General features: G+C 43.2%; 1 protein-coding gene across 2 annotated transcripts in view; it reads left to right on the forward strand.

Annotated features, from left to right (window-relative positions):
* Window positions 1–26,683, forward strand: part of EDAR (ectodysplasin A receptor) — a gene marked incomplete at both ends in the record, with an annotated part of 61,955 nt that overhangs the window by 18,519 nt on the left and 16,753 nt on the right. Inside the window, 4 exons of one of the 2 annotated variants that reach the window (XM_084225620.1) lie at window positions 18,372–18,440; window positions 19,146–19,268; window positions 20,359–20,540; window positions 25,356–25,441. In XM_084225620.1, coding sequence (XP_084081746.1) covers window positions 18,372–18,440; window positions 19,146–19,268; window positions 20,359–20,540; window positions 25,356–25,441 — 460 coding nt within the window. Of the gene's footprint in view, window positions 1–18,371; window positions 18,441–19,145; window positions 19,269–20,358; window positions 20,541–25,355; window positions 25,442–26,683 lie in introns of those variants that run through there. The other variant, XM_084225621.1, reaches the window with a different exon arrangement.

Below are 26,683 nucleotides of genomic sequence, written 5' to 3' on the forward strand. Positions count from 1 at the left end.
GGATTTCCTCAACCTATTCACACGGGGAGTTGACGGAGGTGGTCAGCTGCTGGGCACTGCATTGAACAGCCGGTAGATGGCTCACCTAGCAGGCACACAGATCAATCCCCCAAATTCAATTTTGTGTAAATGAGGGATAAAACTCCTGCCAGCTCGTGACAAGAGTGATTCTTCATTCCCAGACTGAGATTTCTCTAGCGTTCTGCACTGTATATTTTACATACTGAATCTCTCACCATTTTAATTTTCCCCAAGGCTTTCATGCTGTTCTAAGGGAAACAACTGCTCTTTTTCAAACCAGTGGGACGAGACAGCGTGTTTGACAGGAAAAGCCTAAAATTTATGTTTCTCTTGCTTCATGCTTAGACTTGAATTTACTAAAACAGCTTCTCCAAGAGGTAATAGTTCCTTGTTATTTATATCCACTGAACACCACAGTCACCTGTGTGATCCAGAACTGTCTGCGTCTGGGTTATTTGCATATTGATAGCAGACATTTTTACCTGGAGGAAGGGCAGAATTATTTCAACTTTATTTTATTTGTGACCAGTAAGGAATAACCACCTTGCTGCAATTTTTAACTTAGAAACACTACCTCCCAAAAATTAAGGCTAGGTAAGTTCACCAGCACCATAAAATACTTTATGAATTTTGCCTTTGGACTCCAGAAACCATGGACCTGTTTGCAAGAGCTCTTCAGCATTCACTATTAGTTGCCTATAGGGCTGCAAAACAATGCTTCTAAGTATAAAAAATTTGTTAATATTAGCATGACTTGCTATCTACAGTGCAGTGAAGGGGGAAGGATGTGAAGAGACATGGTTATCCAGCAGCCATGATTTCAGGGTGGTCTTGATATCTGGCCACAAAAAAGGATCTGAGTTCTGCATCCTAGAAACATGTTTATTAAAACTAAGTTAAATTTAAGGTGAGGTTACTACCAACATCTGTTCCAGCTCTACAGAAGACAAAAGAAATGGCTGAGGGTTGAAGTCTGGCTGTCCTACCCGCCACCAAGGAGGAAAGCTGTTTATAAAAGGAAAAAAAAAACCCTCAAAATTTCTCATTCTACCAAGTCTCATCCATTCTGTTTCCAAATTGTATAACATTTAAAGTTTTAAGGAGTAAGCAATGTATTTCTGCTTCCAGCTCTTCAAAGCTATTTGGTGGATTTACCATTCTCAGCTCCAAGACAGTGGGTTCACTGCATGTCCTGCCTTGCCTCCTGTCTCCTCCTGGTGTGTGGACACTGAGCTCTGTGCAGGCAGCAGCACCAGCTCCTCTCAAGCCCACATGTTGCCCAGGAGCACCCAGCATCAGTTCTTTTTGGGCTGGATATCTTTCTGAACCACATGTGCCCAGTGCCACCCTTCTCCACTCCCCACTACTGTGCATGCCTGTCCCATCATAGATCACAGATCTGATGTGCATCACTTTGCTGTGTATAAGGTTTTTTCCTACCTTGCCCTGCAGAAACAACACACACACGTTTTTAACATAAAATGTAGCTAATTAAAATATATCATTGATTTGGGAGGTAGCTCTCAAAATCTGTCCTGTTCAGGAGGGGAGGTTACTACACCAACTGACTCTAGACAGCACCTCAAGGTGCTCCAGAAAGTACTGCAGGAGGTATTACCAGTATGGCCTAGTTGTGTGTGAGCTGATTCAGACAAAGAGAAGGCTTCCTCTGTTCCTCCAGCTGGCTTTCATGTACATACAAGCTTTTTACTAAACATAAACTCAAAACAATATCGTCCCATCCCAACAGCTAGAATTGAGAGTAGCTGGCAGAAAAGACATGGTCTTCTCCCATCCTGTACTTCTCCAAAAACATTCAGTTAGCACTGGCTTGCTCATATGATAGTGTAAGCAGACTTTTGACCTATTTGACTCTTTCAAAGCAGATACTTGACTCCAGCAAATGCTTTCTCAGGCTGGAAAGTCAGGTGAGCAATAATATACCTGCATGGCACTCCATTATATTTGCAATGCACTTTTTAGGAGACTGAAAAAAAAACCAGAAAGCAAAAAACATATATTTTCATCATCTCTCTTTTGCCCTCGGGGCTTGGTTTTACTGCAACCTGTAAGATGGGGTCCCTTAAAACTTCACCCCCTGCATGGAAAATTCCCTCTCTGATTGCCCTAACTTTGGTTTAGTAAGGGGCACATAGTGTTAATGATGGGAAAATATTAGGGTTTGTATGCAATCAAAGCTTCCCATATTTCTTCTAAGTTGTTGATCTTCAAAGTACAGAGGTGCTGGCTCTGGAGGAGCAGTCACTGCTTTATACTAAAGAAAGCTTCTGAGAAGCTCAGTGTCTCCATGTGAAAGCCATCCTACAGTCTTCCACACAGGAAAAAAATGTAGCCAACACTAAGCCAATGCAAATGTACTCCAAAAAGACAAGACATAAACTCCACTATAACATTTCCTAAGCTCTACTCATTACATATCACTTTGCTTTGCTTTTACACTCAGGATGGCAGGTAAATGCAATTGGTGACCCCATTTCTCCCAGGTCACTTAAGGAGTTAAGTTTAACATAGTTGTTCTAAAGAGCAGTTAAATATCTGCAATGAATATTTGCAGACATTGATAGTTTTGTGTTCTTTTGTTAAAATAGATGTTATCTATTAAGGCCTCCTCCAGTAGTTGGAGTACACAGTTGGCCAACAAGTGACAAAGGAGATACTTGGAGAAGTTAATGGACAAAGGGGAGCAATTTCCCAGCTCTGTTTAAAATAGAACTGTTCTTGCCAGCCCTCAAAACTATATTCTCTCCTGACCATGCAAGTGTGTTGCCTGTAAAACATTCAGTCCTCAAAAAAGAGACACTAGAATTTGAGGATAAAAGCAGATTTTGTAGTGGAAATATTGCAAAGATATTCTGCCAGAAAAATCTTTTTCAGCAACTTGAGCATCCAACTCAAAATAGCAGCTCATGTTGCTGGAGTCACTGCTTTCATCCAGCATCACAGCAAAAAGATGTGAGCTGGCATGGCTCAGCAGTCTGCAGGAGAGACGATGACAGCTTTCTGAGGGTGCAGATTGCTTTTGTTCTCCAGATAAAAGCTCTCTTACCATAGCAGTCTCAACATCCCCTTTACCAGCCTGGCAAAGCAAGGAGCATGAAGAATGGGAATGTGTTGCTATGGCATCACTGGCAGAACAGAAAATTCAGTAGTTTACTCCAGCAGAATGAAAAACCCAGGACAGTTGTTAGGCACAACTGGAATGTATTTGCTGGGGTATAAATAGAAACACTGCAAAACTGATATATGTCTTACAAATGCAAGATATTTTTTCTCATCATGGTAGTAATGCCAAATAGCTTATGGGGAAGAAACAAGAAGAGCAAGTCAAAGACTAACCAGCTTCAAACATGGAGCAGCTTAATAGATGATATTTTAGTCTTCAGCAGATCCCTAGTTGAATTCAGGACCTTTATTCTCTCACAACCTCATTTGGAGATGTGTGAAGAACTTACAAACTTTTTAATGCAATGCTCTATCCAGGGTGGCCAAGGCTTTCATAAAATTACTCTGTTCAGCTTTAGACATTCATTTCAAGAAAGATGAGGTCACGGTGGAGAACATCCAGGTAGAAGCACAAGCAGACAGAGCTCTAGAAATCATGGGTAATGGTGCAAGGCTGGATGAATCAGAGCTGTTTTACATAAAATATGACCAAGCTGAGGTCACAAATACCTAGGAGACTATAGCAGAGCAGAAGGAAATAATCCTTCATGTGTGTGGTGGGTAAGAAAAACAGCAGCAGCTCCAAGTGAATGAAGAGAGATATGCAGATGAGACATGCAGAGAAGCTGCCTAACAGCAGGAATGGGAAAGCAGTGGAATAAAGAGATGAGGGAAAACTGTGTAGTCTCTGTCACTGGAGGTTCCCAAGATGCAGTTAGATAAAAGTTTGTTGGTGTGGCAGAGAATCATTCTCTTAGTGTGAATCAGAAGGGTAACTTCTCTGAGTATGAATCAGAAGATAACTTCTTGAGGTCCCATCTTGTCCTGGTGTTTTTTTGACAACTGAATAATTTGATAACTCTTATATAAAATAAGCACTTATCACAGAAACACCTTTTTTCTTTTTCTGACATGATACACTTTAATGTACAATACAATGAATTATCATCAAAGGTCTCTATAATTCTCTGTACATATACTTTTAAAGAAAGTACAGCTGAGAAGATGCAAGAATCTTGTTTTAATTAGGTTAATTTAATGTAGTTCTGAGATTTACTTTATTCTATTAATGTTACTGCATCATCAACATTGCTGAAAAAAGGGGGAGATGAAGTATAGGAAAATATCCATTCTGGCCTTGCAAAAGGAATTTTTATGTTAAAATACTTGGCCACAAATATCGCACACACAGACACAAACTACAAAGCTGTCAGATGTGATAGAAATGAAATATAGGGAGAATTAATTTCTTCCATGTTTAGTAATAAACTGCATGAAGGCCATAAGACGGAGATGCAATATGCACACCAGTAAGCATCTATGGTCCAAGTTTTCCAATAAAGATCCATGAGAACTGAAGAAGTGTTTGCAGTATCATCTGAATTGCAGGCAACTGAAATCCAAGGAGACCCTTCAGCCTCTCATTACTGCAATTACAGTGAATTCTTAAGTGCCAGGACAGTAAAAAAAGCACTTAAATCTACAGCTGTAAGCTATTCTTCTTCTTTCTTATAATCCTGATAAATATGAATTATCCATTAATTGCCAAAATTCTTTTTAATCTTCTTAGAATTATCTTAGCTAGTTTTAGCCAGCTCTGATTTCTGCCTTGCACTGCTGTGCTATCCACAAGCTGAGTGACATACCTCCAGCCAGACATGTAGCATTTCTCCTCTGCCAGGGACCTACTGCTCTGCTTCCCAAGAGCCCATCTCTCCCTCCCAGAGCCTGGCACATCCGACTTCACCCCTCATCCTGCCACAGTCATACTACAGCTGCTAAGCTGTTAAGCTGTGTGGGACCTAGTCAGGCCATTTCTCTGAGTGCCTCCTCAGCACCTCCTCTCTTCCTTGTGAAGTCCAAGTGTGATCCACCAGCCTGTGGTGAGGTAAATCTGCGTTCTTGGCTGCAAGGCTCTCCAACCAAGCCCTTCGTGGCATGTCCAGCCCTGAAAAAAAAAAACAAAGCAAAGCAAAACAAAACAAAGCAAAACAAAACAAAACTCACAAAGCCCAGTGAGAACCTCCTCCTCCACAAGCTCCAAACATCCAGGGACTGATGAGTAAGCACAAACTTCCAGCAAGTTCTGCCTCTTCCTAGCCTAGAGGGATGCTAAATAGCTGTAACACTTCTGCCCCGGTCTGCTCTGAAACCTGTTCATATATACCCAAAGGGGAACAAGAACAGTGACTGGGATTAGTGCAAGCCATGCAACACAGGTACAGTCCTGGTGCAGGCATCAGAATGATTAAGCTTGGAAAATACCTCTAAGAACACTGAGCCCTAATATTAGCCCAGCACTGGAGAGTCCACCACTAAACCATGTCCCCAGGTGCCATATACACATGATTTTTTAACACTTCAAGGGATGGTGACTTCCCTGGACAGCCTGTTCCAATGCCTGACCACCATTTCAGTGAATAAATTTTTCATAATATACAATCTAAACTTCCCTGGGTGCAACTTGAGACCATTTGTTCTTCTATTGCTTATCACTTGGTAGAAGAGAGAGACTTCCAAATGGCTACAGGCTCCTTTCAGGTGGTTGTAGGTCCCTTCTGAGCCTCCTCTTCTCCAAGCTAAACACCCTCAGCTCCTCAGCTGCTCCTCATCAGGCTTGTGCTCCAGATCATTGCCCTTCTTTTGACACACTTCCGCACCTCAATGTGCTTTTTGTAGTGAGGGGTGGATATGTTACATTTCTCTACCATCTGAAACACAACACAGGGAAGCATCCAGCTCCCCTCAGCTGTGCAACTGCAAAACTATTTTGAGGACCCCAGTGAGAGCACGTTAAGGCCCCAGTGAGAAGGTGACTGAGATACAGAAAGAACATGTCTCTCCCAGGGACATGTCCTGGGCAGTCCCAGTCTGCCTGCCAGCTCAGGTTCCTCTGAGCTAACCAGTTCCTCCACGTGCACTGCTCAGAGTGAGGGCTTCACTCGGAAAGGCAGGTCCTGCCCAAGTGCCTTCTTTCCTGCCGTGTAATTCCTATGCTTCATCTATGGTAGCTGCTCTGTCTATGTGTATGCCTCAATTTCCAGCCCCTGGGCTCAGGCCAGAATACCTACATGTCATCCTTCAGGTTGGTGTGTAACTAAGTTTCGTCCTACTGGCTAATTCATCGCTCCAATTCTTGTCACCATCCCTAGGCACTTGGCACAGCAGAGCGGAGCTCTGCTGGGGAAATGGGAGTGGGTCTCTCTGTGCTGCCATGGGCCAGACATTCCAGCTTTCTATCAAGCTATCTTTTCCCATGCCTGCAAGTCAGAGCTTGAGCCTCATCACAAGGCTAGTTTAAGGCTCATCCTCTTCCTCTCCCACTGCTCAGCACAGAATGGCTCCAGTTCTGCTTCATGAAGCCTCAGCAACCCAGTCCATTCCATCATGCTGTGATTGCTTCCAAGTCTGGAGGCCCTATGCACTCTGATTACCTCCAGACCTGGAGGCCCCATTCCATTTTCCAGAGTCATGTAACCCAGACTCCACCAGACAACTGGCTATGGAGCAGCCAGCAGGCAGGACCCCACCAAAGGGCCACTGCAGCCTGTGCTTGGCTCTGCTGCCTTCCAGTCATGTCACATCTCCCATTCCTGTTTCTACCCTCGGTGCCCTCTCTACAGCGCAGGCTCCTGGTCTGGACAACAGCACTCCATGCCAAGACTTTTGCCCTGGTTTCTGCTTCTGCCCAGCTTCATCCCTCCTCCCCAGCTGCCCTCCAGTCTTCATTTCTCTTCTAACCAGAGAGCACAGAGCACCGTCCCACCCAAACCCTGGTATAGAGGTGTGGCAGCACCCTGTGGGGTTTAACTCCTAGGCAGAGCTCAGAATAATTAAGGGGCCAGATGGATTCCTCCCACAGTTTGGCGGCCCTGGTAGAGCTGGGATGTGCATATATTACCCTGCAATCCTGCACACGGCGTTCTGACACTGCACAGCTCCTGGTTTCATGCTGTTCCAGGCAGCCTTTGACGGATACAGGTTTGCAGCGTGCAGACAGGACCTTTGCCATGTCAAAATGCCTGCAAGCAGCAACCACCCATGTTGGCAGGCTATTAGGTTTCTATGGAATTTTGACAAGTCTCCAGATGAAGATCAAACCATCTCAAATCTCCTGAGGGGCTAAGAATTAAAAAAAAAAAAAAATCCCACACCAAACTGATTTCACATTTCAGGATTCCCTGAAGCTTTGTAGATAACTTAGAATCTGTTGATCCTGGTGCCAATAAATAGTTTAAACTATCTCTGTACTCAGACTTGGTTTCATCCTCAGGTAAGCATTGGTTGTTTAGCTAGCAAGTCAGTAATCTAGCAGTACATATAGGAGAGATATTTGTGCATATTTGTTCCATTAAGCAGAATGTCTCACGTTAGCTAAACATTTCTCTGGAAATCTGGCTTTCTCAGAAGCAGGTGAGTGCATTATTAATATATGTGCTAATGCACTGCCCCCCAGTGGAGTTGGAATCCTGTTCAGGAGATTGAGCTTTGCCAGCCTTCACTTGTGAAATGTACAAAGAGAACACTCATGGGACATACGGTAAATCAAAACATTAAATTAACCATTGGTGGGGCAAATTAACCACTGGTGGGGCAGTATTAAATCTATTCAATCTTTTTTTTTTTTTATGGAGAGGATTATTCACATCCAATTTAAAATTTGCTGTACAATTAGTGCTGTCCTCACATTTCTCCTTTCTCAGCAAGCACTGCAGTTAGAGGGAACAGAAGGTATTCAGCTATTTGTGGGTGATGCTTCACATTCCCAAGATTCTAAGAGGAGCTACAGGAAGTTCTCATTTTTAGAGAATAGCAAGTCTAAAATGTCTTAGGGCCAATGAGGTATTACACATAACTATTAAAGCAGCTGTCAGGACCTGTATTTATTCAAAACAACCTTCATCAGCATCTGGTAGAAAACATGTCACTTTCTGGTAGGTAACAGAAAAGACTATATTTATTTGATCATACTGGATATTTCTGGAGATAACTTTAAATACTCCTACTGGCTCCTTGTCTTCCATACATCTTAGGACTGTCATTGCATCACAGAGATCCCTTTCCTATCCTCATTTAGCTTTTTCCTACAGCAACACAGAATATTATAAAACCTGAGGTTAGGTTCACAATTACGGTCAAAGTCATGACATGCCAAAATACTCTTATCAAAAAGCAGCTTTAGATGACTATAAACTTTTAAACATGCAACTAAACATGCAACTAAACATAAAAATCAAGACCATGACACTCATGATCTTTAAGACTATGACACTCACTGTTGTGTCAATTATTCTCTTCTCTATGTCATCTTCTTCATTTTTTCTGCAGTGCTCTGCCATGTTTCCATCACATCACCTCTGTGTCAGGACAGGGTAGTGCTTCTGAAACTGCATCTCCATGTTTTCTTGGGCCCATGTCACTGGAATGGGATGAGACAGTAGATGTGCTTATGAGTGATAAAAATATCTTTTCAGCAGCTTAGTTGGGTTGTAGCACCATAAAAGGCATCTGAATCAGCTAAATGGACAATTAATGAAGTGAGGAGGAGAAGAAATATAAAGCTGATTTGAAATACAGTGAATTTGAAGAGAATATGTAGGCTAGGGTTAGCAGTACCCAAGCCAGAGGCAGTCAGCAGCTCTCCCCAGGTGACTGTGGAAGGGAGTCACAGACACCTGGCAGTGCACAGGGGAAAACCTCACCTGGCACAGCTCTAGCAGCAGGAATGTGGCTTCCTTTCTGCAGACACATTTTCTGAACAGCACATAGGCTTGTCTTCCAGGTCATTAGTTTGCCAGCCTGAGCTCTCACTTCGCCTGTGCTTTCTGGAGTGCTTGCTGTCAGCTCAGCAGAGGGCAAAGCTTGGCCTTCATATATTGCAGGGTGGCCTGCAGCGTGTGCAATGGTTTCCAGCTACCTCGGTTCCCAGACCACAGGTATCAAGGCTGAGGCACCAGTGGGACCCATGGAAGGCAAACCCACACCTGCCCTGACAGGAGGCTTGCTCAGCTACCTGCAGCAAGCAGCCCCTGGACACTACTGGCCCCTTCTTCCAAGACAGGCGCTCGTAGCCTATTCCCTCTCCTGTAAAATCACAGTAGAGGCATTGCACAAATTAAATGTGCAATATGTCCTTGGTAGGTAGCACTTAGCTCCCAAGTCCCCTTGACAGGAAGCTTTAATTCCTAATAAAAGAGGGTGCCATGTAATTCTTGGACTTTGATATTGACGCTCACATGCATGCAGAACATGAGACTGGTTCTACAGGTCACATCAAAACAGCAACCACTGAATTGAAGACTCCTGCCTGGTCCCTCAAAACCAGTCTTATTTAAGTGAATGCACTGGGCTGCAAGCTGCAATGACAAGCAGCTGAGTATGCCATGCTGGAAAGCAATAGCTGCTCCCCAACAGTCAGGGTGCAGTCACAAGGCTGCTGCTCCATAGGAAGGAAGTCAAGTGGTTACTTCCACCAGCTGACACTTTGTGTGGCAAGGAGGTGGTGTCTCAAAGTGTACCTGAGTCGTGTGATGGTGGTGTTGGGACAACAGGCCTGGAGAGATAGGTGATGTCTTTTATTAGACCAACTGATAGACCTAGGGAAAAAAAAAAAAAAAAAAATTTTCAAGCCTAGTTTGTTCATCAGGTCCAGAAAGCACCAGTAAAATCCATGCTAACTGCAAGGCAGAAACAAGAATTCTTGGATCAATCTTGTTATGCTAATGAATCCCTCCACATGAGAGAAAAAGGTGGTTAACACCTGTGGAGCATGGGGGGCGTGTTACCTGGGAACAAAGTGACAGGCTGTGAGCTCCTGCAGAGAGCAGAAAAAAGGAGAAGGGGAGGAGAAAACTAAAAAAAAAGTTATTAGCACCTGTGTTGTATTTTTAAATATATTATTACATTTCTGGTATTTTGTAATTAACCCAAGTTAATTGTGAGCTCTTAGTTTGCATATTTCAGCCCAGAGGATAACCAGTTTTAAAGCTAGCTTGCAACCTTGAAAGGCTCAGCTTGACATAGCCTACTAATGGGTTTATCAGATAAGGTACCACTAGGCTTAAAGCACTCCTTAATTAGGAATGTAAACACCTTCATTAAAAAAGAAATGAGGGCCTCAGAGAAATTATGAAGAGATTTTATGATTATGGACTCGAAAGAGAAAGTATTCCAACAGAGAAACCCATTTGTCCCTTCTTCTCTAGGAGCAAAGGCAGCATACTTTGTAATTGCAACCCTACCAAGCATGTTGACCATGAGATGCCGCTGCACTAGGACATTCCTGGAGTTTTGGGACATCCTGGCTGAAGAGAGATGTGAAGGACAGTCAGCCTCTCAGAAGGCATGTGTGTGTAAACAGATGTGTTTGTGTACACACTCATGCCCGTAAACACGCGATTCCTGCAGGCATGTCCATGTGATGGGCTCAACTTCAGCTCTCGTTAGCCGAGGCGGTGGTTGCTCCCATCCTGCCTGTGCATGCGGTGGTTGGCAGGCACGGCAGCCTCAGCAGGCCGCAGCTCGCCAGTGCGCACAGACGCGGAGGGTTTGGTGCTCAGGCGTGCTCCTCTGCCCGGCGCTGGGACTGCGAGCTGCGTTTTACCCTCCGTGCCCCTTCCCCTCGCTGAAGCCGCAGGGAGAGCCTTGCCCATGAGATGGGCGGGTGGATGGCCTCATGGGGGGCTGCTCGCCCGGACCGTGCCCCTGCTCGGGGCCCGCAAGCCGCGGCTGGCGCTGCAGGCCGCGCCGTGCCCCGCAGCCGCGCTCCCCTCGGGCACCCCGCACGGCGCCTGCTCGCTGTGTGGGCCCCGCTCCCAGCGGAGAGCTTCCCCTCCCGCCGCTCCCTCTCCTGCTCTTCCCAACAATGGTGGCCCGGGCAGCTTGGGATGCAGCTTTGAATTTAAATGCAGCCAGCCTTTCGTTTACAAAAATAATAAGTCCCCTTCAAACACAGTTATGTAAAAAGTAGAATAATAAAAAACTTAATGTCTGTTGGCAGCATACGTATCCCTTTGTCTGTAAGACAGAGGCCCATTGACAAACAAGAGGCTTTTCTGGAACTCTAATATCAAGTACCGAAGTATACATGGCCACGACATCATACTGCCTCCATTGCCTTTGCCAAAGAGTGAAACTGCTGCCCCGTTTTTTAATGCACTTGTACGAGGAAGGAGAATTCGCGGCCAGGACCCTCCCGATAGCATCCTGCCGCACACAGGGACCTGCTCTGCCTACCTCCAGAGGCACCCCAGCTGCTGTTCTCTGTGCCTGTCACATGCAGTAATTCAGATGTTTTCATGTAAACCATGGAAAAATCAGAACTGTGTGTTGATCTCTCTGACAATATTTGGCTTTTAGTTAAATGAAAATGTACTGTAGAGCTAAGAATGGTTGTTGAATGGTCACCATGGGACTTTTATTCTATTTACAATTTTATTCTATTTACAATTTCAATAAATTTTGTCAATGGTCACTGCAGGGTTTGACCTCAGTTCCTTCGTGTGAAGTATTTCTAAATTTCAACCATTATTGTATTAAATAATAATACAATAATCAACCATTATTGTATTTAAAGAATGACAGTGTCTGCACTGTGCTAAAAATCATCTGCTTCCCAAATATTATGATCTTTGAAGGCAATCAGCAGCTACCAGTAATAGACCCTGAGAAATGGAAGCAAAGTGTGAGCTCAAATCCTTACTGGTCCTAATAATGAAAAACAAGACTCAGACTGTTCTTACTTTGTTACTTGTCATCTAGAAGAGTAAAATACAGCAAAAAGGAAAAGGTGTTAGAAAAGCACAATCATTGCTTTGGTAGTTTGTACTTTTGTAATAAGCTTTTAATTTTCTGCTCCAAATGGAAAGCAATGCTTGTCTCAGGAGAGCTTCTGAATTTAAATTGTTTCTGTATCAGCAGTTTTACCTTGCCTCTTGAAGCAAAATTCAAAAGCAAGTTTCCTGTCCCTCGGGTAGGAGTAGATGGGGAAACTTCTTACGAAATGGTGATGGAGAGAGCATTGAGCAGATGTGGCACTGAGACAATCCAGTGAATGACTACATTGCTGCTCATTAATTTTCATCTTAGAAGTATTAGGCTGGGAAGTCTAGCATGTTCACTTGCAGTTTTTCATGGTGATGTAAGATCCATCCTCCCACTATTTCCATGGAAAACTCACATGCCCTCTGGCAGCCCTGATCTGGCAGCAGGGTGAGCTCACCTGGGTGGTGGAGCAGGAGATCTGCTGGGGAGGATGGGGTGCAGCCCTAAGGTGGCCCCAGCACCACCACCTTTGCCAGTGCTTCTCAAGAGAAAAGCCCAAGCTCTCTGAAAACAAATACCTAAGGAGGGAAACCGGAAGGAATAATATGACTGTTGTAGCACTTTCTGGAAGACATTAGGAGGAGCTGAAAATAATCAGAAAGTCTTCTTGGAAAATCACCTTAGAAAAAGAAGCAGAGGTGGAAAGCAAGCCTGTACCACTGAGAAGAATCTGAGGAGAATCCTTCTGGGGACTGGCCCCAAAGCATTCAAGATTTTTTTTCCCCGTGTGTGTGTGTGTGTGTGTGTGTTTGTGTTTGTGCTTGTGTGTATGTCAGAAATATAAGGTTTCTGTGGTTTTTTACTTAACTATGCAGCAGGGCACATCACAGATTTATTGATTTATTTATATAATTTTTTAAATTTATTTGTAATAGAATGTCCCATAAGTAAGCAAAAGAGTCTATGTAACCTCTCCTCAGATCAGGGCAGCCTTTTGACTGTAAGAGATGCAAATCCCTGCTCACATTTTTGCCCTAATATTTTGTTATTTTTATAAAGAAAATATTGAATGGTCACCATGGGACTTTTATTCTATTTACAATTTCAGTAAATTCTGTCACCAACTGCAGTAGCCTCCATGGCAGGAGCTCAGTGCCTTTTCCCTTCAGTATCACTTCCCTACCAAAACACCAGTCTGTCTAGTATGAACATCACTGATGAGGATATGTTGTGGTGGCAGGTTGCAGGATTGTTAATTACCATTTTCCTGCCCAAAAACCCAATTCTATGCTCACTCCCCTCTCACATCCCCAAGTGGCTTGGAGCAGCACAGAGAGCCTGTGAGCCATGTGCCCTGAGTGGACTTTGGAGTGGGAATGGAGACCACAGTGATCCTCCAGCAGCCTGGCAGGGTTAGGTTTGAAGGGGTGCTGCTGGCAGGTAAAACCAATGTCAGCCCAGGGGAGAGGCTGAATCAGGGCCGTGGCAGCAGCAAGGGGGCTGGGGCACAGCTGGCTCCCTACCAGCCAACAGTGTGTGCACTATGGGAGACCCCAGGGTCCTCTCAGACCTTGTTCATGCCCCCTTTCTGCACAAATGTGTGTCAGTCATGCAAAGTGTGTTAGAAAAGCCTTTTCTTCTTTCCTGCTTCTGCTTTGTTTCTGCATGGTAGCCTCCTTTCCCCCCAAAGAATGTTTCATAAAGTGGATGGGCCACCTCTCCGAGAGCTGACTCGTGTCTTTATGTACGGTGAAAAAAAGGGTTCAAATATCAACTTCCAGACATAGTTTCCAAATAAGCAACCCTGTAGGAGATGGATGGCTTTTCATCAGGTTTGATTGTCCCCAGGTCCTCAAAACACAGTGCCCCCATTAACAAATTAAAGAATCTTTTGTCTCCTCTTGTCAATATTGCTCCCACTGGAACGAGTATTGTTTCTGTGCTCGATTAATCAATTATTTTTCTGACAGGGTTGCCAGATCACAGGGCAATTAAAGTTTTATGTGTAGCTTGGGCTGTTCTCACTGCCTTTTGATGTTTCGGGTAAAAAGGGAGAATAGAGTTGTATCATTTTAGCACTTTTTACATCTCTCTGAAGAAATTCTTAAGGTATTTGCAAGGTCAAAGTGATAAAGAAACAGTGGGAAACAGTATAGCTGGTGTTTTCCTATAAACGTAATAATGTCCTGTACAATATTTTTTCACAACAATGCAAACTGTAATTAAGGCTGCAAAATAGTTTTCTTCCATCATCTCTGTGTTTCCATTTCCATTAATTAAAATTCGCGTTTATTCTGTCCCTGAGCATGCAGTGCCATCATTGTCATTCAGTGATAGGCTTCCCTCCTGAAAGCAAAACTCAGAGTGCATCTTTTTTCAGAAGTCTGGAGCCAGGCTGAACTCTGCTGCTGAACTCTGAAGCCTGCGAGGCCCTGCAGTGAGGATTATATGCTTATCTCGGTTAAGAAGGGTTTAGCACCATCGGGAGCATACAGAGATTATCTACTGAGCTCATGCAAAAAACTGTGATAATATGTGGAAGAGGTAGTTTTTGAGGTTCTTCCCATAAATCCTGGGAACTCAGGACAAGTGCTGGGTTTGCTGGTGGCCCTGTGAAGGACATGAAATGTGCCCACCTTTATTTATATGAAAGCCTTTGTCTTGCATTCTGCTGTTGTTAGCTGGGGTCTTGGATGTGGATTGATGATTGATACCAATTTGCCAGCTACTTAGGAATTACATTCCTAGCCACTGATAACCAAACTGCTGCATAGGAAACCCCAGAAAAGAAATGTGTTTAGGCCTTTTGGAATTGGCAAAGTTGTTTGAGACAGTGGTTGGACCTTTCCCTCTCACAAGGTTGTTTTCTCTCGTTGAAGTGTATCTATGCCAATGATGAAACTAAGGAAATACAGAGATATGAAAAAAGCCCCCATCTGACTACATGAGAAACATTCCTGTGCTTCAGTCCATGTGTTTGTTTTCTTCCTTTTTTCAACTGTATTTTAAAAACCAAAAAAGTCTGCGATAGGAAATTATTTTTTCACTGTATTACTTACTGAAGCCAGAGAATTAGAAGAACATGTAAGGTCGTCCATTGAAAGCTGCGAGTTTTGGCTTAGTCCCCCAGTTGTGGTAACCTCATTGTTTGTACATTTCATATATTCATATAATTATGGATGCTGTAAATAAATCATGGCCGTGCTACCTAATGATCTAAGTAAATTACCAAATTCGAAGGCTAACTACAATGAATTAAGCTTTTTCTTTGTTTAGACAGCATGAACTAAACATTTTCTACCTAGTGGTTTACTTATTTACTTATTTATTTGTACTGACCCATTCTTGATAGGAAACCACAAGGACTGTATGAAAGGATTTTTGGTCTGAGAGGAGAAATATTTGAGTAATAGGGTCCCAGTCATCTCTTTTTTCTGTTCCCCAACTTTCTGCCTTGCATCTACGGGAAAGTAGCTGAGACAGGGAGTCTCTAGCATTTCTTGCTGTGGTTGCCACTGGGAAAATAGTCTTCCTTTTCCTGTCATCTTACAGGTATATTCTTACCAGCTATTAACGAATATGCCCAAAAGACAAATATAGCTGTAATTAGCAACCCCCGCTAGTCATGACGAGACTTGCTGTGTGTTGCACACCTGATCCACAAAGACACCATCTATGTTTTACACCTCCTCTCTGGAGACACCCACACGTCCCAAACAAAAACACAAATCAGGATCTCTGCAGGGCTTGGCAGACAAGCAGCCGGAGATCCCAAATTCCTTAGGAGCGATACCAGAGTCCCAGCAAAAAATACACCTCCAGCTCCTTCCTGCTCACTGCTTCATTCCAGCCCACAGGAGAAAGCCATTTGCTTCAGCTGAAGGAGAATAATTAATTGAAAACTAATTTGTTTCAATGGTTAGGGGCCATAATTTCTGGTCACTCTTTTTCCTGCTTCTTGGCAGAAGCTGGCTGGTTGAACATGTCTTCATAGGTGTCAGCTGGAAACAAAAGCAGTCTTGGCACTAGAAGACCCTTTGTTGTGTGGAGGGGGTTAATGAGTGACAGCATGGTGCAGATATAACTTACAGTGCCTGAAAACTGACAGCAAGCCCAAGAGCAGCCTGGCATATCTTGGTAGATACCTTCAGGTATCTCCCCAGCTGAGTAACAACCTGTGGCCCTACTGCCAGAAACTTCATTCATCTCCCTCCCCCCACTCCCATGTTCACTCTAGTGCTATAAAATAAGTGTTTTGAGTTTTAACACCAAAGGAGGAAAAACCCCAACCAAGCAAACAAATAAAACCACCAGAAACAACACAGCCAATTTATGGCAGTGTACTTGAATAGGAGGATGAATACCAAAATTTAACTTTTTTGATATTGCAATTTGTGGAAAAAGCCTCCCCTGGAGTTCTAATCTAGCATTTTGAAATGGCTTCTTCCAGTTAAAAGATGTATTTCCCATATGCTTGACATATTGCTGCATAAAATGAAGGAATGCGGGGGGGGGGGGGGGGGGAAGTATGTTTACATACAAAACATACCCCACATGCATATTTATATTAAGAGAGACAAAAATATTTTATTTATGTATGTATAAGTTGACACTTTCAACATTTTGTGTAAATAAATGCCAAATGAAGAAGATTGTATGGAACATTGGTGGGCTGTACTACTTCGCTTCCATTCTTCAAATCTGGCTATAATTGCATACAAGTACCTCAAACAGAGAACATCTGGGTGGCTTGAAAGCAACAGAAGCATGGTTTTACTGTAAGATAGACTCTTACTGTAAAGTTACAGATTCAACATTTACTGCTGAAATTTTTGGTTCTGAGCAGCCTGAGACCAGATTTATATTAAATGTGATAATTTAGCAGTATCAGTGGGGCCTTAATAATATTAATATCTAAGGTTTAGCAAAATCTTTTGTAATTAGGGTACAGTTTAACATACATATGCATTAAAACAATATCCTTGGAACTTTTCCAGGCAACTGCACTGCCACAGACAAAGCCTTCATCCAACTTCATGTTTGACACTTTATACAATGGAATTACTATTTTCCATCTCTTACCTCCAGATTTAGGACAATTTATCTCTGATTCTCTTTTGTTTCTAGGTTTCAAAGTGCAATTTCCTGCACAAATGAATATACTTATGATTCAGGTTGTCCACCCACCCACCCAGTTACTTGTCTCAGCTAGCCCAATTGCTGGAAGGAACATATAAAGCAAGTTCATAGCTTGATGCTGGAGTGATATAATCTTTGCTTAATCTACTCAGTGTTTAAAAATGTAAATGTTAGCAGCTATCTCAAATGAGAGCACTGCTCTCATGTAAGTTGTATGCTCAAATATGGCACAAAGCAGTAATTGTACTCTGCTGGGAGGCTAAAAGTCTCCCAGCGTCTGAGACAAGGAAAATTGAAAGAGTAGTTTACATCTGGTAGGAGCAAAATGTCGCAACTGTATCTCAAACACTTGCAATTTGGAGCTCTAAAACCCCCAGGGCATATTATGTGCTGTAACAATATAATTAAATAGGTTGTATCATACTTAAAAAAAAACCAATTTGAGCCTCCTTTTCCTGTCTCTTTTTTCACCTTAGAAAGAAATGCAGTACTTGAACAGGGAACATTAACTCTTATTCAAAATTAATAATTTTTAAAAGCTAAATAAATTAGCACATGTGTTTGTAACATTGATTTCAGCCTTTCTTTTTCCCAACTGTTTCAATAGCTTTTCTAATATAGGGTTTGACTCCTTCCTTGCATTTAACTTCTTAAATCTGCAGTTTGCTTATCAAGAACAAAAAGCAGCTGATGCTTCCTAAAGAAAGGGAAGCAGCTCTGGGCTTTCTCAGTGCATCCACAGGAGCTGGCAAGGCAAGTGCAGCCCTGGTGTTCTGACTGCCCACACTGCTTGCCGTTGGTTCAGTCCCTGGCTCTGCTTTGGCTGCTCCATATGGATCTTTCCCAGACAAACCTGATGTAGTGGGGTCAAGCACTAATTGGTGTGGACACAAGCCTGGCTACTTCATTTCAGTGGTCAAGACACAGCCCTCCATTCCTCCATGGGAGGATTTCTCAGCAAGTCAAGAGGTGCCAGAATTCCAACTTGGTTCCTCATCTTTCACAGATTTTTGTAAATATTGCAAGGCTGGATCCCCTCCTGCCATTATCTTCTCAAAGAGAGGAAAGAGATGTGCAGTAAGGGGGTGTGGTGTCTGTGTGTGTGCATGACTGCACGTTCACCTCTCCCCCTCTCTTCGTTTAGACCTCTGGGCATTGCTCCCATGTAACCTTGGTTCTGCTTATGAGCCCTTCTGTTCTTATTTTGGCAACACACGCAAATATTTACTCATGTTCATAAACAATACGCAATTCTATCTTTTCAGGTAAAATATCAAGAGAGCATGGCTCACCTGGGTGAACGTAAATGGACTCACGTGTTCCCTTTCCTGATGGTAGGTATTTCTGTGTGTACACGTCTCTCTAGTGTGCAAAGATAACAGGGCTCTGCCTGGGTTATTCATAACCACCTGTGAATTGTGGCAGAGCTGCACATGACCTGGGTACTGAACCTCAATGCAGTGATCATTTTCATTCCATAAAACACCTGAGAATGTGCAGTTTAAACCGTGGCTGCTAAGAAGGAGGGGGAAGGAGAAGGACCCAGGATGGAGCAGAGACAGAAAATGCTGGATGAGCACATTAGCCTGGCTATCACATGAAGCACAGCCCTATTGTGGTTGAGGCCTGAGGCAGTGCATTATCTCTGGTTGTTATAGTTGTCCCTTGCAGTCACATTTATGAAGGCTCATTAGAGCTGGGAGTGATGAGGGTGTGAACTCCAGCATTTGCTTGTGTGGGAGAGCATGTGGGTTAACAGGTCAGGAACCATGGCCTTCAGTGTTTTAAGGAGTGGCAGTGCCAACAAGCTTGAATGTCAGTCTCTGAGAAACTCTTGGAACTATCAGGTTGCTGAAACCTGCGTCTGCTTCCATTTAAATAGTGTCACCACTTCTGCCTCTGAGCTTTAGGTGTGTTTCACCCTGCAGTGCTGGCCCTGCTGCCTGTTGAACCACAGCAGATGTGCAAGGGGAGGGGGTGAGGCATGGAGGACGATGGCAGTGGAAGTGACAGTGCTCTGGAATGCTCTCTGGTGACAGGTCTCCCTGGTGTACTCTGCCAGTGCCGAATACTCCAACTGTGGTGAGAACGAGTACTACAACCAGACCACCGGCATGTGCCATGACTGCCCCAAGTGCGAGCCGGGTGAAGAACCTTACATGGTAATTTCAGCTTCTTCTGCTGCGGGGGGGAACATACCAAGCACCAAATGCAAAAAACCCAAATGCTTTGTTGTGTGGAAGTAATGGGTAGGAAAGGAAATGGGAAGGCTGCGGGTGCCTAAGCAGGAGCGCTCTCACCTCCAAGTGTGCTGTGGCAGCGAGGCGTCTTGCACGCACGCCAGTAATCCATATCCCAGGAGCAGCCTGTTAAAAAGGATACTTGTAAAAATGGCAAGGTAGAAGTTCCATACACAGTTGCACCCAGTCTGTTCTCATCTCAGTAGTTATTTAGAATCCCATGCTGACATTCCAACACAGAGTGATAAATCGGTCAGTCTGGTTTGCTTGCTGGTCCCTCACGCTGACAAGTTAATTTTGCTCTCCTGCTAAGATATTTCGGCACTAGAGGAACTTGGAAGTTTCTGCAATATTTTAAATTATGGTTCCTAACTAACCATTTGATTTACAGCAGATAATTGTTGCTTATTAAAAAAAAATAAATTACTGAAATCCTGTTTGGTTTTAATGGGATAAACATCCTGTTGCAAGCATTTCACACAGTTGGTAGTCCCAAACAAATATGTTTGAATAACCAGTTGGGTTTAGTTTTATGTAATCTAAATGTAATGTTCAGCTGGGACGTGTGAGTTCAGAAGTTACAAAATCTCATCCAAACATTGCCTTTTGGGCTGTTCCCTCTGGGGTCTCCTAGCCTGAAACTGCTGATAGCCCTGCTGCAGCTGTGTTTCTCCTGTAGGAATCTTCTCTACTCTTCCATTTTTAGCTCACTTTCTATCCAAGCAGCAGCTGAAATTCACTTCCACAATTTTCTGGACTATGATAGAAGTAGTTGGGGGGGGGCACTTACAAACAGTATAATTCTCCAGTTCCCCTTCTCCCTTTCCAGCACACAGCATGCTGCATCCCTATATCCCTGCATGGTCTTTTTAGGATAGACACTAACAGGACAAACGACAGACTCCTCTCCCTTTGTGCTGCAAGGTCAATGGGGCAGGCTGTGAGCATTCTCTTTGGCTAGAAGCTGGGGTGCAGCACAAGACTGCTTTTGAGTGACTGCATGTTGTTGCAGACATGTGGATATGGCACCAAAGATGAGGACTATGGCTGCATCCCCTGCCCTTCAGAGAAGTTTTCCAAAGGAGGGTACCAGATATGCCGGCGGCACAAGGACTGCGAGGGATTTTTTCGAGCCACAGTCATGACACCTGGGGATCAGGAGAATGATGCAGAGTGTGGTCCTTGTCTCCCAGGGTAAGGATTTGCTCTACCCAAGGCACTGGGAAATACTTTTCTGATGTCAAAATCTCTGACAGCCTCTCCATGTCAAAGCTGACTGTAGGCACAATACTGGTAAATTATGCTTTTTCATCTCTGCTAAAACAGTGCATTTAAATGTTTTAAATGCATTGGTGAGTTTAATAAACACATAATCATAAAATAGTTAGGTCTGGAAGGGACCCTAAAGAAGATGCTTTTAATCTTACTGAAAAATCACTGTTTGGAACAACTAGAAAACTTTTTCCTCTTACTGGAAATGGAAAGGGAACAAGCACAGCTGTGCAGTGCCATTTTAAACACTCGAAGAAATCCAGCTTGGCCTCCAGCTGTAGCTTCAGAGGCCACCTTCTAAGTCCTGCTTCCTACGTATGAGCTGCATGACAGCACCTTAAATACTCTGTAGAGTCTATGCTGGCACTACAGCATGTTTAGGGGCATAAAATATCTCCTCTCCAGATGTGAACAGCTGGCACATTTCTCAGTAGTTGACAGTATTAGCTAACAGAGCTGTTCAGTGAGATTTACCAAGGCATTTTAGTCTCTCAGGTCCTTTTTACACAAAAGAGTGGAGTCTGAGGAGCTGTTAATGTCGTGTGTGTAGTGTTGTTCAGAGTCAAAACAAGTTTCAGGGCTGGCTGAAGGGGCTTCAAATAGGTGCTGTTTATTAAGTCCATCTTTGTAATGGTCTCTTACACTCAGTATAATTCTCATAATAATGGTGAGAAAGAAATTGCTACATTGAATATGTATATCCTTGACAATATTACATCTCAAAGTCTGCAAACCCAAGCATACATATGCACTCTTGATGGTTTGTTGTAGGGTGAGTAAATACTCTAAAATACAGCCTCACCTTACATACCTTTTCAGTTTCTGCCACTATTCCTCTTTGGTTTAGAGAGTAATTCCTACTGACTTCTGGCTTTTGTGCAGTTTGCAGATGCTGTATAACCCACACTCCTTATGGAAGCACAGGAAGCCCTGTTAAAGAGGCCCTGCAAGCTTCCAGGTTTATTTTATCAGTAAGTCTTTGTGAAATTTTCACAGTTTACAAATAAAATGAAGGACTTGTCTAGCTGCCAGCCACACAGACTGATGATGTGGCTTGAAAAAGCTCCCACTTGACTTTCCCTCATATATCATAAAGAACAAGAAACTTAAATAGTGGTCACAGTTGCTGTTTTGCAATTTTTTTCAGGACTAATGAGGTCACCCAGGTGGGAGCAGGGTGCTGGCTGAAAATAATCAGCTTGCACAGCTGGTGCTTGGGGAGAAATCTCAAAACATCGTGTTTGCACAGGTGTAGCCTGTAGCAGAAACTGGTCTGCCGGAATCTGGCTGTGTGCCGCTCCTCCTGCAACGCTCAGGTCTTGGGATTGTTTGGCAAAGCCAGCAGTTAAGGAGAAACACCCTCTCAGTCCAAGCTTGAATAGATGGAATTCTCTAGATAAACTAAATATGAGCTAAAACAAGCTCTGAAGACGCCCTGACTCCTCATGCTACTTAGAGTCCTCAGCATTTGTTCCTGTGTGCTGGTGGGTGAAATGCAGAGCCTGTGTGTCAGAGCAGAGAGCTGGTGAGCAGCTGATTGTCCTTATTGTCCCCTGTGCCACAGGGACAGCCAGATACCAGGGTGAGTGGTGGCTGGCAGGCTGCTCCCTTGCCTGGACAGAGCCTCAGAGAGCCCCTGAGCAGATGTGAGGGATAAAAACAAGGTTTCCACTTTCAGAGGATTGCTTGCATAGCACACTGCAGACCTGCCCAAGGTAACAGCCCACATGCTGCTGTTTGCACTTCAGGACATCTCATCCCTTTGCTGTTTTTCACCAGCTCAGTAAAGAAACCTGAGGAAGAGATGAGCATATGGCACATTCTGTACCAAAGTTTTCAGACAAAATACCACTGAAGTGGCAGCCTTTCCCAGTGGTTACGAGAGCCATCCTCTGTACTTTATCTTAAAATTAAGTGCTGGATAATTATATATTTTTTCTTCTATTTTTTTTTTCACTATTACTGATGACAAATTTTAGGGAAGAAGGAGGTCTTTGGTACAAGAGAGGAGGTCACCCACTCCTTCTTTGTGTTCCATCTCATATAAAATAGAAACAACACTGTCATGCTCACAGGAAGTGTGCAAGACAGGGATGATTTTAAAGGCTTAGTTCCAAAGCTGTGATCCTCAAAACCAAAGTCCAGTTGCCAGTGAGCTCTAGAGGTACCTAGACTGAACCTGCTGGGACACTGCAGGCTTTGTCCTCTGCTCCCTGCCCAGAAGCTCTTCCATCATGCCAAATAGACAGGTTAAGAATGTGGAAATTACGTGTGACTCAGACTATTTCCCTCAGTGAGGTGATCCATTAGGTGTTCCTGGAGTGAGACTGAGATCACAGCTGACTACAAGCAGCAATAGCAGGTCAGAGCAAGGGTCCCTCTAGCCTGGTCGTCTGTCTTCATTCAGTAGTGGCCATAAGGAGCAAGAGCAGGTCAAGTACAAATAATACATATTCCTTATGCTGTCCCAGCACCTATTTTCAGCTTGGGCTAAGTCTCTAGTCCCCTACAAGACCGAATTGCAATGGGATTATTTTCTCTTTAAATGCAGTCAGAAATGCCTCTGCCACTGACATTTCCCCATTTGAAGTGTTTCTCCGTGGCTACAGCAAATGTAGGATCAGTTCTCTGAGGGGTTTTAAGAGGAGTGAATGCTCCTCTGTGAAAAGGTTTAGCCAGTGAATTCTAATGAAATTAAGTGCCACCCTTGCTGCTCTGGATAAGGTAGCAGATGCCTCCACCAAGGATATTCCTCCTTGATGTCTCTCTGCAGACTGTCCCCTGCTGATAAGAGCACCCACTCCTCTCCACCTCCTGCCCCAGTCCTAGGCTCCCTGTTATGGTGGGAGGGCAGAGCTAAATCTAGGTCCAAGTCCCTGAGTCTGCAATGACACCACCAAGGTTAGCCCAAGATAAACCAGTATGGTGTTAAGCAGGAAAACAAGTCCAGTTTTCAGTCTAGCCTCTATTCTTGGATTTTGCCTGTAGCCCCTCCAAACCTGAGCCTGGCAGAAAGAATAACTACCATAATGGAAGAGTAATACTGTGAAAATTCATTTTGTCATTAGTGGGTCACTTCTCTGTAGTTGGTGATATAGCTATCACATATTTCCAACATTACCTTTAATATTTGGTGCTTTGGAAATTAACCAGAAACACAAATCTGTTGCCAGTACTTTGTGGGGGTGAGTCACTAATGCTTGCAACTGCAGGGTTTCCTACTCACGTGAGTGAATGGTTGCCTACCATGAGCATACTCTTCAGTTTTCTTTACATGTCCTCCACCATTCTGCATTGTGGTGAAAACCAAGAATTCTTCCACCAGCTTGATTTAATTAATTGTCAGAAGGATTGTTTGTCTTTCCTAAACCAACACAGCTATTGGACTGTGGATCCTAACTGTCCTGTATTTTTCGTCATAGATTTCTATGTATCTTTGGGCTTCCACTCTTTTGTTTTGTGGTTTGGCAGCCTTTTCCTGTGTATTTATTAACTGCTCTATGACCTAGAATGATGTAGGCCCCATAAGAGAGGAAAGGTGAAGTTTTGCTCCTGAGAGAATGGTAGGGTGACCCATGGGGCACGAGAGATATTTGAAGGATGAAGTGAGGGTGAATCTTTTAAAACCAGTAAGAAAGAAATGAGGAACCATGTGCAGTTCCCCTGCACTCTGAGTTTGCTCCAGTCCCTGTCTCCCCTTTGCATCTCTGTGTATTCAATTTCCTGGACCTATATCTCTTATTTGTCATTCATTAATACACCAACTGATTTTGATGGACGGTTTCAGCAGTGATTTCCTAACAATGCATACATTTTCCAGAAAAAAACCCATACTTCACATGCATAGGCAGGTATGTAAGAGCAGAAAAACAGATTCCCAGTTGCCTAAAATGTTTGTAGTGTTGAGTTCCTGTCTACACAGAATAGATTAAGAATTTATTCATCTCTTCATTAAAATATGTAGTGATTTACAAGTGATTTGTAAAGACATATCTGTAACATCAACAGTATGATGTTACATCAACATATGTATGATTCTGATGTAATTTCTCATTAGGGTGCATGTGGATCCGGCTCTTGAGTAGCCAATTACCATATTTCAACATTAACTTTATTAGCAGCCCAGAAGTTCAAATTATGAAAACCTTTCCTTCACGCTGTAATTCCACTATCAAGGACTAATTTATAGACAATACAGCAAGGAAATTTTAAAAAATGAACCAAACCTGTAAAGGCTAGTCTGCCTTGCCCAGTGAGGGTATTTTTTTTCCTATGTTTTCTATTATGATCTGGCTCAGATTTGGTTCTAAGATTACAGAAATTATTCTTATGGTGTTTGTGAGTAAAATTAGCTAACCATATCCAACTGGTGGTTTTGCTTGAAAGATTACTGCTTCAAAAAACTGCATTCTCTTACTTTGAAAAATCTTATTTCAGGGCATGCTCTAAACTGCCGCTTGAACTCAGCAGGGAGACTAATGTTGTTTTAGGCAATGTTACCACTTCTTGTCATGTCTAGATGTTTGATTAATTACATTTTAGGAGGACAGGAAGAAGAGAAACACAGTGTCTATTCAGGCAATTCGGAAAAAAAAAAGAAAGAATAATCTTTGCCTCAGAATGCTTATAAAACTTTTTAAAATGATTTTATCTCCATATAATTGGTTGCTGCTGAACCATGTTCAGTCATATCATATTAATTTGCACTGTTTTGCCTCTTCTTGCCCTTCACTGCAGTTACTACATGCTGGAAAACAGACCTCGGAACATCTACGGGATGGTTTGCTACTCGTGCTTGCTGGCGCCTCCCAACACCAAGGAATGTAAGTGTTCTGCTGTTTCTATGCACTTCATCTGGTTTTGACTTAAAATCATCTGGAAGCTCAATGTGAAATCTTTCAGTGATGATAATTATGTTCAAACAATAAACCCAGCTCCACTTTAGCAATTTCTGCTTCCAACTAGCCTTGCCAAGAAAGGGAGGGAATGCTTATCATTTGAGGAAAAATCAGAATCTTTTCTTTTAGAATCTACTGTTGCTCATTTGTTCTCCAGTTTGCATCTGTTGAGAGATCCCATGCAGGACTTATTAGGGTTACTTAAACAGTAGGTCCAGGAAATCCCATGTCTCTGTATTTTTTTTAACTGAGTTTCAGTTTACCTGTGAAAAAAACATGGGACAATTTGTAGATTTGTAATTTGTAGGAGTAATAGGGCATCACACCTTTTCATATCCTTTTGGTGCAAAGTGATTCAGGGGTTAACACTGGTGTTTGCTGGTCAGCACTGATAAGAGAATTAGTTCTGTAGATTTCACTGACAAAAGGGTCTGTAGTTTGCTAATTGAGGAAATCATGTATGAATGTGTGTGTGACACCCTAGAGGTACCTGGTCGTTTGCATACCATGTACAGTGCAGTGGCTTATCCATCCTCCTGCCATGGGGTGAGGGACAGCTGTCCTGCAGAGGCAACCCCCCAGAAAATTACTGTCTCCTTTAGGGGGGAAAGAAAGAGAAAAAGAAAAAAAAATGAAAAGGAAGAAAATGAGGCTCGCTCTGAATGACCCTTAGAGAATCTGGAGAAGATCAGGACAAAAAGCTTTAAAACTAAACAACAACAAAAATCCAAACAAACAGAAAAAATGAGTAGTTCCCCAGCAAAACCTGATGCCTCTAAAACCGAAATCCTGTGCATGTTCTCTTCTTTTAGAAATCTTTGTCATGAAAAGGAATTGCAATATTTTGTCTGCTTGATTTGAAAGCAGGGGCTGAAAGTCCCAGAGCATTTATTTATGTCCATAAATAGTGATTGCTTTGTTCAGATGCTGCAGAACTGTGTATCACTGCTGCTCTGGGAGTCATTTTAAAGGAGGATAGGACATGGACATCTAACACTTTCCTGCAGTTTAAGAGCTCAGAGGAGCCAGGGGATGATCACCACCTCACAGAGCTCCTCACTGGTGAGCAGCAGCAGACCAGGAGGCATCTCTCTGAGCTGTCTGCATGCCAAGTGACTGCTCTGTTGTACAGCTGCTCATCCCACTTGGCTGCAGAAATCCACCCAG

This window comes from Fringilla coelebs (assembly GCF_963513975.1).
Source record: "Fringilla coelebs genome assembly, chromosome: 2".
NCBI lineage: Eukaryota > Metazoa > Chordata > Aves > Passeriformes > Fringillidae > Fringilla > Fringilla coelebs.